Source organism: Myotis brandtii, unplaced genomic scaffold, assembly GCF_000412655.1.
Source record: "Myotis brandtii unplaced genomic scaffold, ASM41265v1 scaffold1733, whole genome shotgun sequence".
Lineage (NCBI taxonomy): Eukaryota > Metazoa > Chordata > Mammalia > Chiroptera > Vespertilionidae > Myotis > Myotis brandtii.
In genome coordinates this window covers 552,817-566,036 of record NW_005356400.1, presented here as the reverse complement: position 1 = coordinate 566,036, position 13,220 = coordinate 552,817, and the positions used below count along the sequence as shown (strand labels likewise).

The following is a 13,220-nucleotide window of genomic DNA, read 5'->3' as shown; positions in this document are numbered from 1 at the left end:
GCCTCCGCGATGCCCACGGTCTGGGTCGGCGCGAAACCCTAGGCAAGGCTCCCCTCGGGGCATGTAGGGCTCCTAGCCGGGCTCGGGGTGCAGTCCGACCGCAGAGCCGGAGCGATCCTCCATCGTGTTCTCGACCCCGCGCCCCTGCCATCATGGTCCCGGGCAGCAGCGTTCGCGGCCGCCCGCGGGTGGGGTGGGTGATGGGGCAGTTGGCCATGACTCCGCGGTTTCTCCTCCTGGCTCCTGTGGGCGACAGCTGCCCGCCCCCGGCATGCACTGTAGTTGATCGCAGGGACACCCTGGGCCTCCCCCCCTCCTTCTCGACCGATTTTGCACTGTTGTCTTTGCTCACCACCAAGAGTAATCACTAGCCGGCACCTTCGATCCGTAGCAATAGTGAAGCCTGAGAGAGCGAAGAACTAACAGGTTCTGCAGCCATGGGCCGGGCTGGGTAAAATCCGATTGGGTATTTCAGTTTCATTCGCCTTCCCTGTTTTGGTGTTTGGGGAAGGTGTTTTGTTTTGTTTTTGTTTTTTTGTGGGTTTTTTTTCTTCTTCTTCCTCTTTTTCCTTTTTGGTATTTGGAAAGCAAGGATCACCCTTTCCCCTCCCTGAACCTTTTCATCATCCCTTTTCTAACCAGAGGGGAAGGTCCGGATGGACTGGGATCGGACTGGTGCCGGCTGTGTTTATTGCACACCTAAATCCTGAGAAGAGGCTTTCCACGCCCCCTTCCCCTCCCCCAAAGCCTCTATTTTGGTCCTTAAGCCAGATGTGTTTTCCAAAAAATTAGTTCAAGTATTTTCTCTTTCCTTCCTTCCTCCGCTTCCTTCTTCCCATCCCGCCCCAAACGAGATTGTCGGAACATGACAGGGCAGCACCTTTGGCCTCATGACCCCGCAGCATGACAGTCTGCTAATATTGCCAGAGGGGCCGTTTGGGGTTGCAGCTGTAACTTTAGCCATTCAATCCTATTAGCAGGGGAAATGACTTGTTTCTGTTGTACTTGAGTCTTAAGAAAAAGTGCCCATAGTTTAGCGACAATTTCCAAAGGCTTTAGTACCCCCTGTATTTCAAAATGGGGGACCCGAACTCCCGGAAGAAACAAGCTCTGAACAGACTCCGCGCTCAGCTTAGGAAGAAAAAAGAATCTTTAGCTGACCAGTTTGACTTCAAGATGTACATTGCCTTTGTGTTCAAGGAGAAGGTAATTTAAAGTTCTTAACGTGAAGTATCGCGAGTGGTTTTGTAGGTTGTTACAGTGATGGGTCTGTCAGCCTGAAGAGTGGTCCCAGGGTGGGCAGCATTGTAGACTCGTGGATGCCCACAGGACATTGCACCGGGGTCACAGGGAGGACCTGGACTTGGAGACGGCCTCCTGTGAAGTATAAGTGGGGGGGCTGGGAGTGGTCCATTGGAATCAGAATGTTCCCAGCAGCGGCTGCCTCGGGCCAGGAGGCAGTACCTTCCCTGGTGCGTGCACTGAAGCGGATGGAATACACATTCAGTTCAGGAGCAGTTACATACTCGTGGCTAATGTGTGTAGAAGTGAAGAATTTTACTGAAATTAAAAATGAAATAGAAAGTTTAAATATTTTTGGCCTTAATCAGAATTTCACACTTAAATAGCAAATAATGAGTAGTTTTCTGCAGCTTAAAATGAGTAGTTTTTTGCAGCTTAAAGTAATGGCAGTTTCTTAATCTTTATTTGACATGAGATTAGTTTATGAATATAAGGAAATGTAGGGTTTTTGCACTTAAATTGTGAGCTAATTTCAGATCAGAAGTGTAATCTTAACGTATCTATTTAATGTTTGGAAGTTCCGAGGTTTTACCCTCCTAACTCCTGAAGGTTACGGTGGGAAAGCCCTTCGCTGCTGCAGGATACGGGGTGCAGGTGGCGTTGTGAGGTGCTGTCAGAAGTGGCCATTTTTGAGTGATTGCTCCCTGGTTGGGGAGTCCCAAAGAGTCACCTCTCCATTCTCTCTCTTGCTTGTGTGTGTAAATAAGTTGACTGAAGTAGATAAGATCAGATTTTAGTTGACGATATTGTAATGCAGGTTCACTAGAAACAAATTCAAGATGTGAGTGGGTAGATTTGATCTTTATGTTCAGTCCACTGTACCATCTGGCTCTTTAAACCTGAGAAAACCTGTTTTTATCCTGTGAATGGAGAGGATTTGAAACTCAATTTGGTTGACTTTTTTTCCCCTTTCAAATATTGACACTTGTAGTTATGTAATATCCTAAAGAAATAATGGAAATTGAGCCAAACTGACGACGGCAAAAAGTATTTTCTAAAATAAATACTTGCTGTGGATACATGATGCTCTAAAACCATGTGGTTAAACATTCTGATGGGTTGGGGTTTGGGAAGGATAATAAGTATTTTCAGCACAAAAATTCATTTAAGAATTTTGCTGAGTTAGAATGAAGGTATGTGACATTGTAATATGGACTGAGTGTTAAAAGGCAGTGTGTTATCAGTGGGTTGATAACTTCTTTTTTTTTCTTCTAGAAGAAAAAATCAGCACTTTTTGAAGTGTCTGAGGTTATACCAGTTATGACAAATAATTATGAGGAAAATATCCTGAAAGGCGTGCGGGATTGCAGCTATTCCTTGGAGAGTTCCGTGGAGCTTTTACAGAAGGACGTGGTCCAGCTCCATGCTCCTCGATACCAGTCTATGAGAAGGGTGAGCTTGGCTTTCAGTCTGGGTTTCGTATGTTATAGTGAGTTCCCCTTGCGCACCGCACGCCAACCCTCCAAGAATGTGTAGTTACTGTGGCCATGATTTCGCTTTAAAAGCTGACTTCAAATGGATAGCTTTTCTTATGTGGGATTATGCTGATCAAGGTGTGCGTTATGCCGTAATGTTTTTACTACTATTCATTGGGTTTCCTTTGTGGGGGAATAACGTCATGTCTCTAATAAATAAGAAACTTAAAGTAGAAGATACTGCTGTTGCTGCCAACCTTTTGCAACTCATTGGACGTTATTCCTCGTATTTGCACAAGAGACCCCTGACCCCCACCCCGTAGTGGTAGGGTCGGGGGAGAGTGGAGATGACCGTGTGCTGGTCTGGAAGAGGTTGATGGCCTCCGGACATTACTGTGCTGTCCTGTGCCAAGAGGACCATCAGCATCTGGCAACAGTAGCCTTCTGTTGTAACAGGAAGGCAGGGCTTCATGTTAGATGTTCCAAGATGCCTTTGCTTACATGGTTCTGATTGTGTGTGTTTTTTTGTTTTTGTTTGTTTTAATGTATTTTTATTGATTTCAGAGAGGAAGGGAGAGGGAGAATCACTGATTGGCTGCCTCCTGCACATCACCTACTGGGGCTCGAGCCCGCAACTTGGGGGCATGTGCCCTGGCCAGAATCGAACCCAGAACCCTTCAATCTTCAGGCCGATGCTCTATCCACTGAGCCAAACCAGCTAGGGAATAGTTCTGATTTTGAAGGGTGGAATAAACATTCAGGGACTTAAAAAAAAAAAAGACAAAGAACCTGAGCATTAGGTGGAGTCTTCACCTGCTCTGGTGAGTTCAGGTCTTGATGGAGGCACCTGGTGGAGGGACTGGACTGGACAGCAATTAGAACTTGGTCCTGTTGCTGCCTCCTCAGTGAAATCGTACACAGTGGCCCTCGCACTGTGCAGCGTTTCTATATTCGGGCCCTTGCACAGTGTGTCTGTAGTTGGGCCCTTGCACAGTGTGTCTGTAGTCGGGCCACATAATTTGTGAGTCTGCTCCTTACGGCCATGTCTCTATAAACGTGATTTTTTCCTTTTTTCTTTCTGTCACCTTATAGGACGTGATTGGCTGTACTCAGGAGATGGATTTCATTCTTTGGCCTCGGAACGACATTGAAAAAATTGTCTGTCTCCTGTTTTCCAGGTGGAAGGGATCTGATGAGCCTTTTAGGCCTGTTCAGGTATTCTGCTCTGAAATAAGTGTGGTGAGCACCTGAAGGAAAACTCCTGGTAGGGTCTGACTTAGGAAATTCTTGGGGCTATGCTTTGTAATGAATTTTTTTTAGTCCCTTCCATCCCTTTGAATGTTGAGAAAGCACTGAATTGTGGAGTCTCTTGAGAATGAGGTGGTTCTCAGCTGCCCAGTATGTTTGCGATTATGGCCAGAGGAAGGCTTGAATTTTAAGGTTGGCCTGTTGGCTTTAGGAGGGGTCATGGGTGCAGTGGGCAAGCTCTTCCCCGGCACCACACACTCCTGAAGTGGGAGATGCCAGACCGTCCTGTGCCAGCACTGGGCGGGGAAGAGGACGCTCCGTGTCTCAGAGACTGGTCACAGTGCGGGCCGCTAGCTGCCTGTGCTCAGTGAGCTTGTGGAATGTGGCGAGTGTTACTGAAGAACTGAATTTCAAGTTGCGTTTTAATTCAGTAGCCGTATCGGCTAGCATGTACAATAGCACAACTGTATGTATGTCACGTCGTGTAACACGTTTGTGGTATGGTTACATATATGTGTTTGTGCTTTTTAATTAGGCTAAATTTGAGTTTCATCACGGTGACTATGAAAAACAGTTTCTGCATGTACTGAGCCGCAAGGACAAGACTGGAATTGTTGTCAACAATCCGAACCAGTCCGTGTTTCTCTTCATTGACAGGCAGCACTTGCAGGTGGGCATGGACCAAACAGGGCTGTTCCAACCCTTCACTGATGATCACACTGCTTTCTGTGCGAGTGACTTGGTTCTGTTTTGCCCCTTCATCACTGCATTATTTTTGAAGTTATTTAAAGAACAAGAAGCCGATCTCCTGGGCCTCACCCTAGAACATTGGTCCCCAGACTTGGCTGCCTATTAGAACTGGGTGGGGTGGGTTTTTTTGTTTTTTTTTTTAATTGCTTTTGCGAGAGAGGAAGGGAGAGCAAGAGAAGTACCGATTTTGTTGTTGTTGTTGTTGTTCCACTTCTGCACTCATTGATTGATTCCTGTGTGTGCCGTGATCAGGGATCAAACCTGCAACCTGGGAGTATTGGGATGATGCTCTAACCAACTGAGCTCCCTGGCAAAGGGCCAGGCGGGGGTGCTTTTAAAAAGTTATTTTTTTATTTTTTAAATTCTCATGTATTGATTTGAGAGGGATAGAGGAGGGAGCGAGGGGAAACATCTATGTGTTCCACTTCACGCTTGCATTGGTTGATTCTCATATGTGCCCGCAATCTTGGTGTATGAGGACAACACTCTAGACAACTGAGCTACCCAGCCAGGGCCTGGCACATTTTTTCATTTTAAATATCAACCTCCTGTACATACAGACGCCAGGAATCAGGAAGGCCACCTGTGTTTTCTTCTGCCCTTTTTAGAGAAGCTACAGTGACAAGAAGGTGAGCTCTGAGGCAGGTCTGGTTGATTGATCTGGCAGTTGTGTGACAGCACCTAGCACACTTGCCCCAAGTTAGATGGTTAAATCCAACTTCTTAAATGTAGTTCTTAGAGTTTCGTGGATCTGGTTGGTAACACTTTGGCTTTTTTCTAGTTCTTTTCTCTATATGTGCTCGTGCTTAGATCTTTTATTTTTTACCATTTCTGTTCCCCCCTGGCTTCTACTCTCACCACATCTGCTGTCTTTCCGTATGCAAACATGACTTCAAAGCTCTCTTCAAATCTGTCTCCATGAAATGCCTTTAACCCTGATTTCTTTCAGCGATTGGTCTATGGCTGACCTCTCTCAGTCTGCCTACATCCTTCAAACGTTTATTTGTCCTCACACGTCCTCTGTTTTCCTGTATTTCCTGTGGCAAAGCTCTGAACTCCCAGGGTCCTTGCCTATGGCTAAGAACCATCACTCTATGCTTTGTTGCCGTGTCCATAAGTGCTTATCAGTTGGGGAGATCGACTTCATGTGGCAATCGAGCACTTAGGTTGAAGGCTTATTTATTAAGAATATGAAAACTTTTCCCTTTCAGACTCCAAAAAACAAAGCTACAATCTTCAAGTTATGCAGCATCTGCCTCTACCTGCCACAGGAACAGCTCACCCACTGGGCGGTTGGCACCATAGAGGATCACCTGCACCCTTACTTGCCCGAATAGAGTGCTGACCAGCAAGTGGAGACGATCAGATGCAGCGGCAATTTTTTCTTGTTTTCTTACCACTTTATTCTAGAGTTTAAGGAAAATGGACTCATGCACAGAACACTATGCATTTTGAAACTTGTTCATCCTGGATTTTTTTTTTTTAATCATTTGTATCTCAGAACTTAACAAATTCGATGTCTTCTGCACAGACTGTGTGAGAGGATGCTTTGCATCTTTGCTGCACTGCGTCAGCATCTTAAAATGTGAAGTGAAGGACTATGTACACTGAAATGCCGATGTGTCTGAAAGCACCAGGTGATACCATGGTTGATGGTCTTCCATTTGTGCTGGTTTTGCCTCTGGCATCTGTCATCAGTATTTAGAGGGTGAGAAGGGAATGTAACAGGTATAAATAACATTTGAAAAACTTCATAGCTTTGCTCTAATCACCGTTGATCCTGAGCACTGTCAGATTCATTCTAATAACCAGAAGTGGTTGTTTAAAAAACAAACACAACCACAGGAAAGAAACCTTAAATGAAAAAAGCATCTCACTTGTAGGCATTCTTGCCTCATATTTTACTGGGCCATGTTTGTTTCCTGGTACTCATAAATATGTGTTTTATTTCCAGATCGCTTTCCAGGCTGCTGTTACAAAGTGTTCTGTGTGGACACAGTCAGACACGGAAAGCAGATCTGGAGCCTCGAGTGGCTAACGCAGCTGTCAACCCGATTCGCTCGTAGCTACAGAAGCCAGGATAGGTAGAGGACTTGCCTTTTGGTTTTCGTTTTCTTTTCTGGTTTTAAAGAGGAGATTTTTATTACAAAGAAAAAAAATTCCAGTGAATTGTGCAGAAATACTGGTTTCTACACCATCCTTAAGAAAAACTTATAAAGGGTTTTTTGGGAGTAGGAAAAAGTTATTGAAGTTGAAATCTTAAATTGTAAAAACCACCACTGAGTGTCAAAAGTTATAAAAGCAGAACTCATTTTGTGCAATGAACATAAGGAAAGACTACTGTATAGCTTTTTGTTTTGTTTTTGTTTTGTTTCTTTTAAATGAAGAAAAGCTTTGCTTAAGGGTTGCATACTTTACTGGAGTAAATCTGAATGGTCCTACTCCTTTGGAACAGACAGTGCTCACTGGTTTCCAATTGTATTTAGCTTTGGGTTGGAATTTGAAAAAATGAAAACCTAAATAAAATAGGTGCAGTTCCCTGACTATTCAGGTGAATACACAACACGTGAAGTGGTAACTTTCTTTTCTGGGCTCTGGGAAGGCATTACTGATGACCGTGAGGGTTACAGTCCCCAGCTAAAGAGCAAATTCAGAAGAAGAAACCCAGCCACTGGGTTTGTAATTTCAGCAAGAATAGAAATCGTGAAACAACGCTGTGTTTGCCATGGGCAGGCATTGTTCCAGGCTCTTGCCCTTAAGTCTCTGACAGCCCTGCGTGGACAAGTGGACGCTTGCCCAAGCTCACATGGTGAGTAGGGAGGGTTTAACCAGCTGCCTGGTTCCAGAGAGCCCAAGCTCCCAACTGTCTTACTCTAATGAATTACACTTGTTAGCTAATATTCAACAAGTTCTGCATTTCAGCAGCCATTGGATTTAAGTTTTTTAGAACTAGAGGCCTGGTGCATGAAATTTGTGCATGAGTGCGGTCCCTAGGCCTGGCTGGTGGTCGAGGTCGAAGCACGAGTGTCTGGTGTGGAAGGGCAGGTCCCAGCTGACCTCTGGGCCCTGGGCAGCACCTGGGCCCCCGAGCGCCCCCTCTGAGTCATTGGGCCGCACCTGGTTCCCTCAGGGCCTGGGAGCCGGGAGGTTTGCCATCTATCTGGCAATCGCCCCGCTCGCACCTGCCTTGGCCTGGTGCTGCCCACTCACCTGCTTGGTCCTGCTCTCATTGGGGCCAGCAGTGCCTCCATTGCCACATGCGCCCGCCCCCGCCCCCCCCCATCCACTGCCAACACCACGCTGCCCCCTAGTGGTCAGTGCACATCATAGGGAGCGGACCTCTGGGCCCTGGGCAGCACCTGGGCCCCCGAGCACCCCCTCTGAGTCATTGGGCCCCACCTGGTTCCCTCAGGCCCTGGGAGCCGGGAGGTGTGCTATCTGGCAATCGCCCCGCTCACACCTGCCTTGGCCTGGTGCTGCCCACTCACCTGCTTGGTCCTGCTCTCATTGGGGCCAGCAGTGCCTCCATTGCCACATGCGCTCGCCCCCCTGCCCCCCATCCACTGCCAACACCGCGCTGCCCCCTAGTGGTCAGTGCACATCATAGGGAGTGGTCATGTCATAGGGAGCTGTTTGTCTAGGGGAGTTTGCATGTTAGGCTTTTATTATGTAGAATAGATTTCGAAAATTTACAAGAGTAATGCAGAAAGCTCCTGTGTGCCCTTTACCCACATGTAGTCTGACATTTGCCACATTTGTTTTTGTTGTCTTTCTGCTTAACTTTAAACGTACTTAAACCTTTGAGTCTGGTGGCACCTCGTGGTGCATCTTGGTTTCTTACTCCTCAGGGCTAAGGCGTAGGTCCCCCAGGAAAGTGATGAAGCCCAGGGAGTGTGACGGTGACAACCTGAATGCCATCTTCGGCTCGTTGTCCTAAGGATGCCCTCGGTGGTGTGTTTAACCCCCTGCATTGGGCTGTTGGGTCTCTGGTCACCTTTGACTGGGACAGTTCCTCAACCGTAACCAACCTTGGCATTGCTGAAGAATACAGGTCAACTTTTTAAAAATTTATTTTTCTTTTATTGATTACAGAGAGGGAGAGAGAGATGTGAAAACCATTGGCGGCCTCCTGCACGTCCCCGGGCATGTGCCTGACTGGGAATCCACCCGGCCAGGCGAGTACAGGCCAATTTTTAAGGACAGTTTCTCATATTGATCTGGTGAAGTTTCTTCCTGGCGAGGTGTGGCTTTTGCATTCTGGCCGGTGACCTTACACCCTTCCCCGAGGCTGCCAGCTGGCTGTGCTGCTGTGGGTTCTGAGGTCCAAGGTGGTGTCCCGTTTCTGCTCCTCAGGAGGGTGCGGGCGCCTTTTGCCATAACCTGCCCTGACCGTCATGGCTGTGGGGAGTGATTTCCGTATCTTCTCCCTTCACATGGGCCAGCCTTCTGTGGCCAGGAAGAGACCTCCCGTCGGTTACTGATTAGTAACCTGCCTAAGCCGTTCGGGCTCAATGTCTCAACATTAAGGCTAAAGGGTTCTGAGGTCCAAGGTGGTGTCCCGTTTCTGCTCCTCAGGAGGGTGCGGGCGCCTTTTGCCATAACCTGCCCTGACCGTCATGGCTGTGGGGAGTGATTTCCGTATCTTCTCCCTTCACGTGGGCCAGCCTTCTGTGGCCAGGAAGAGCCCTCCCGTCGGTTACTGATTAGTAACCTGCCTAAGCTGTTCGGCTCAATGTCTCAACATTAAGGCTAAAATGCTAAGCATGGCATAGGCAGTAGGACTGCAAAATGGACTGAACAGTTTGTGAACTTGGTCTTTTTGATGCGGTGCAGTCTGGGAGATTGGAAACCTGCAGGGTTTTATTCTAGGTACCAGAAAAGTGGCTAACGGATGCCGTCCCCAATGGGAAATAAGCCAGTCCCGTGACAAATCCTCGGAAGGGCAGCACACCGCACCCTTGTATCCTCTGTGCTTTGCCTCCAGCTCTCTTGGGGACTAGTCTAGGCCACATCACTCAATCTGCTTTGAAGTTCCATAATCTTTATTTTTAGAGTGAGAGGGAGGGAGAAACTGACTGGTCCCACTCACTTATGCATTCATTGGCTGATTCTTGTATGTGCCCTGACTGGACTCGAACACACAACCTTGGCGTGTTGAAACGATGCTCTAACTAAATGAGCTACTGGGCCAGGGCTGAAGTTCCATAATCTTGAAACTGGAATTAAAAAATGAAATGTAAGATGGCATTTTAAAGCTGAGAAGGATTAACCATTTCTGTTTCTCCTTTAGCTTAATATTAGAAGTCAGTTTTAAGGTAATTCTATCTCAAAGTGGCCGTTTGTTTCTTTGCTTAAAGCTGAGAAGGATTAACCATTAAGGATTAACCATTTCTGTTTCTCCTTTAGCTTAATATTAGAAGTCAGTTTTAAGGTAATTCTATCTCAAAGTGGCCCTGTTTGTTTCTTTGCCTGCGTTTTCAAAACACTGAGCTAAGAATTTTTCATCCCAGTAGCATACATACGGTTAGAAGCTAACACTGAAGAGGCTTATAGTTTAAGAAAAAAAAAAAAAAAAGGAGCCACCCGCCATCCCACATGGTCTCTGCTCTTTCCCCTAAAAACACTATTTCTCGGCTGCTTCTGGTTGTGCTGATTTATTAGGTACATGAAGTCGTCCCCCGCGACCCCGCCGGGTGGGGAGGCCTTTGTCCTCAGCTCCCCAGGTGCTTGGTGTGTCTGCCCTGAGCTACCAGCTTCCCCGTCGTCTTGTTGGTCAGGTCCACGGAGGCAAAGGCCAGCGTCCTCCCTTGCTTCAGGATCTGTGCTGTTATCACCACCACTTCGCCTATTTTCGCCGGTGACATGTACCTTGAAAGGAAGCAATTTGGCATACAGTTAACAGCAGTTCTTAAAGGAAAGCCGTGTGCACGCCGAAGAGCCTTCCTGTGCTGAACTATTTCTAGGAGGAAAGTAAGCAGCCGTGCCAGTGAGCCTCCTGTCCTTCCATGGGAGTGGCTGGTCCTCACCCACACCGGCTGCTTTTCCCATAAAGAGAGGAAGGGTCTTTGCCTGCACCGCCCTTTTTCCATGGTTTCCCACTTCACATTGACTGGGAGCTGGGGGAAGGTTTCTGCAGAACTTGCTAAGTGAAGTATCACTTGGTGTCTATATCGTGTCATGTTGATGTTAAGCATCTACTCCACTCTAAGATGACTATACAAGGGCTAGAATTAATACAGGGCCCTTACAGTCCTGGTGATGAACTGTGTGTACACATTATTTTAAGAGAGACACTTCCAACCCATCTGTACTCACAAATTGTCATTCATTTATTTTTGAAATATCTATAGTGTATTTTCGAGACTATGTCCTAGTTTCTGTTCAAGGGACTCACTTAAAAAAATGTTTTTATTGATTTCAGAGGAAGGGAGAGGGGGAGAGAGAGAAACATGAATGATTAGAGAATCATTGATCAGCTGCATCCTGCACTGCCCCCACTGGGGAGCGAGCCTGCAACCCAGGCATGTGAACCGAACCGTAACCTGGTTCATAGGTCAACGCTCAACCACTGAGCTGAGCCAGGGGGGCAGGAAGTCACTAGTATTTGAAGGTCAGGCCAAAACTTTTGTCAACATAGACTCTGAAAGGCCAAAATTGTCTCACTAGAAACTCTCCATGGTTGTGAGAGCAGCCGTGTCTTATGGTAGAAGATGGTGCCCAGCAGAGCTAGGCTGGAACAAGGCCTCTGCTCCAGACTCAAGGCAGAGCCGTCGGCACGAGAGGCAGACATCTCCATCATCTTCATCTCAAAAGAACATGTGCCTCTCACCCTGGATTCACTTACTGCACCCTCACGTTAGGTTCTTTCCATAGTGAAAAGGGACTGGACGCCGCGCAAGCCTGATAAAAAGGCTTGGATTGCTCACAGGCCTAATAACTGCATTTCCATCGCCCTCATGGCTTTCCCACACTAGCCCTTGCCAGTCCCCTGGGGAAAGAATCATCTGTTAGTTTGGAGGCAAAAGCAATTGTCTGGAAACTCCAGCCCTGGCCCCTGCACTTCCATTGGACAGGGCTGGGCAGCCTTGCTGGTTAGCGCTGGAGCTGAGTCTGAGTCGGTACATTTGGGAACGTGTGACCCCTGCAGGCATGCTCCCCAGGGAGTGGCAGCCTGCCCTCGGGGTGCTGCTCCCACACTGGGTAGTCAAACCTGCAGAGCCTGTCTGTGCGCCTCGGAGACACCCTATCTGTGGTCACCTTGTCACGAGGAGAGGTGTCTATGGAGGTTTCTCCATTTTTTCTTTACGTTCTCTTCAACCTGTACGTGTCCTGAACACACGTCAGGACTGTGAAACAGAAGCCATGAGTCTGTGGTCATTTCCCCCCCAGCATCTGTGTTAGAGGCCGAATGTTTGCTTTTTCAAAAATTTTGTTGTTGTTAATCTCACCCGAGGATATTTTCCATTGATTTTTAGAGAGAGTGTAAAGGAGAGGGAGAGACAGAGAGAGAAACATCCATGTGAGAGAGACATCTATTGGCTCCCTCCCACACGGCCCAGGGATTGAGCCGGCAATGGCGGTATATGCCCTAGACAGGAATCGAACCCAGAACCCTTCAGTCTGTGGTCCGACACTCTATCCACTGAGCCAAACCTGCTAGGGCTGCTTTTTCAAATGCTTAGGTCCCTTCCTTTTACTACTGGTACACACGGGACCTGGAAATTAGTTCCTTTACTTCTAGACTCAAGGCCGAGAACACTGTAGGGCACATCTCCAATCAGTGCAGCGCGGCTACCTACGTGATGTTCATGTCCACGCTGACGCCCGGCAGGGCCCTCTCCGTGCAGAGCAGAGCCATGGTGGAGATGCTGTCCACCAGGGTGGCCGTCAGCCCCCCGTGGAGCGTGCCCAGCTTGTTGGTGTGCTCCTCCTCGACTCTCAGCTCACAGGTCACCTTCCCAGGAGCCGCCGAGACCAGCGTCACCTGAATGCAGAAGGAAAGGATGGTGAGCACCCTGTGGGCCCTGGACTAACCTGAGTCACCCCAAAAAAGGCGACTCAGAAAGTCAATCTTACCCATCTCTCTCGGACAGAAGTTAACCCTTATGGAAACTTTAAAGAAAAAGGAACATACAGGGAAAAACAATAGTAGTCTTCGCTAGTTTCCACTCCTGGCAGAAATCAACATTCCGTGTTATGCACAGCAGCCTGGCACCTCTTACTGTCTCCTGGGAAGTTCTGCACCAACGAGGCCAGCTGGCCCCTGGGAATCTGCTAGTCCATTATAGGTTTAATTTGGATGTTCCCTAGATTTTGCACAGGGTCATTTTTAAAATTACTTAGTAACCAATGGTTTAAAACAATTTTAAAAACAAACGAAGAAACCCCGTAATTCAATAATAAAGTTAATAAAGTTATGCAATAAGCTCATTTTAGGTGCAAACCCTCCGCTTAGCACCCGAGTTTGCTGCCTCGCCGCAGCTCCTGGCACCGATACCCGCGGGC

The 13,220-nt window shown here is 47.5% G+C and overlaps 2 protein-coding genes and 2 long non-coding RNA genes across 5 annotated transcripts; 2 read left to right on the top strand and 2 right to left on the bottom strand.

Annotated features, from left to right (window-relative positions):
- The first annotated feature begins 6 nt into the window (after positions 1–6).
- Positions 7–7,280, top strand: LOC102255972 (chromosome unknown open reading frame, human C6orf62). Of its 2 annotated transcripts, XR_001361460.1 has the most exons (6): positions 7–1,206; positions 2,518–2,694; positions 3,810–3,932; positions 4,501–4,635; positions 5,927–6,352; positions 6,670–7,280. XR_001361460.1 is itself a non-coding variant. In XM_005863144.2 (5 exons), the coding sequence occupies exons 1-5, from the start codon at positions 1,078–1,080 to the stop codon at positions 6,050–6,052; spliced, it is 690 nt and encodes a 229-aa protein (XP_005863206.1). In that variant the 5' UTR covers positions 7–1,077; the 3' UTR covers positions 6,053–7,280. The 2 variants fall into 2 exon arrangements, 1 of the variants encoding a protein (XP_005863206.1); XM_005863144.2 differs by having other exon boundaries at positions 5,927–7,280.
- Positions 7,281–8,359: 1,079 nt separating this feature from the next.
- Positions 8,360–9,501, bottom strand: LOC106725578. The gene is made up of 2 exons (XR_001361462.1): positions 9,427–9,501; positions 8,360–9,204 (listed from the first exon to the last, which is right to left on the bottom strand). It is a non-coding gene; the product is annotated as an uncharacterized LOC106725578 (long non-coding RNA).
- Positions 8,990–9,945, top strand: LOC106725577. Its single transcript, XR_001361461.1, has 2 exons — positions 8,990–9,036; positions 9,259–9,945. It is a non-coding gene; the product is annotated as an uncharacterized LOC106725577 (long non-coding RNA).
- A 408-nt stretch (positions 9,946–10,353) lies between these two features.
- Positions 10,354–12,903, bottom strand: ACOT13 (acyl-CoA thioesterase 13). The gene is made up of 3 exons (XM_014537143.1): positions 12,892–12,903; positions 12,515–12,744; positions 10,354–10,583 (listed from the first exon to the last, which is right to left on the bottom strand). Exons 1-3 carry the CDS (start codon positions 12,901–12,903, stop codon positions 10,427–10,429), a joined length of 399 nt encoding a protein of 132 aa, XP_014392629.1. The 3' UTR covers positions 10,354–10,426.
- Positions 12,904–13,220: the final 317 nt, after the last annotated feature.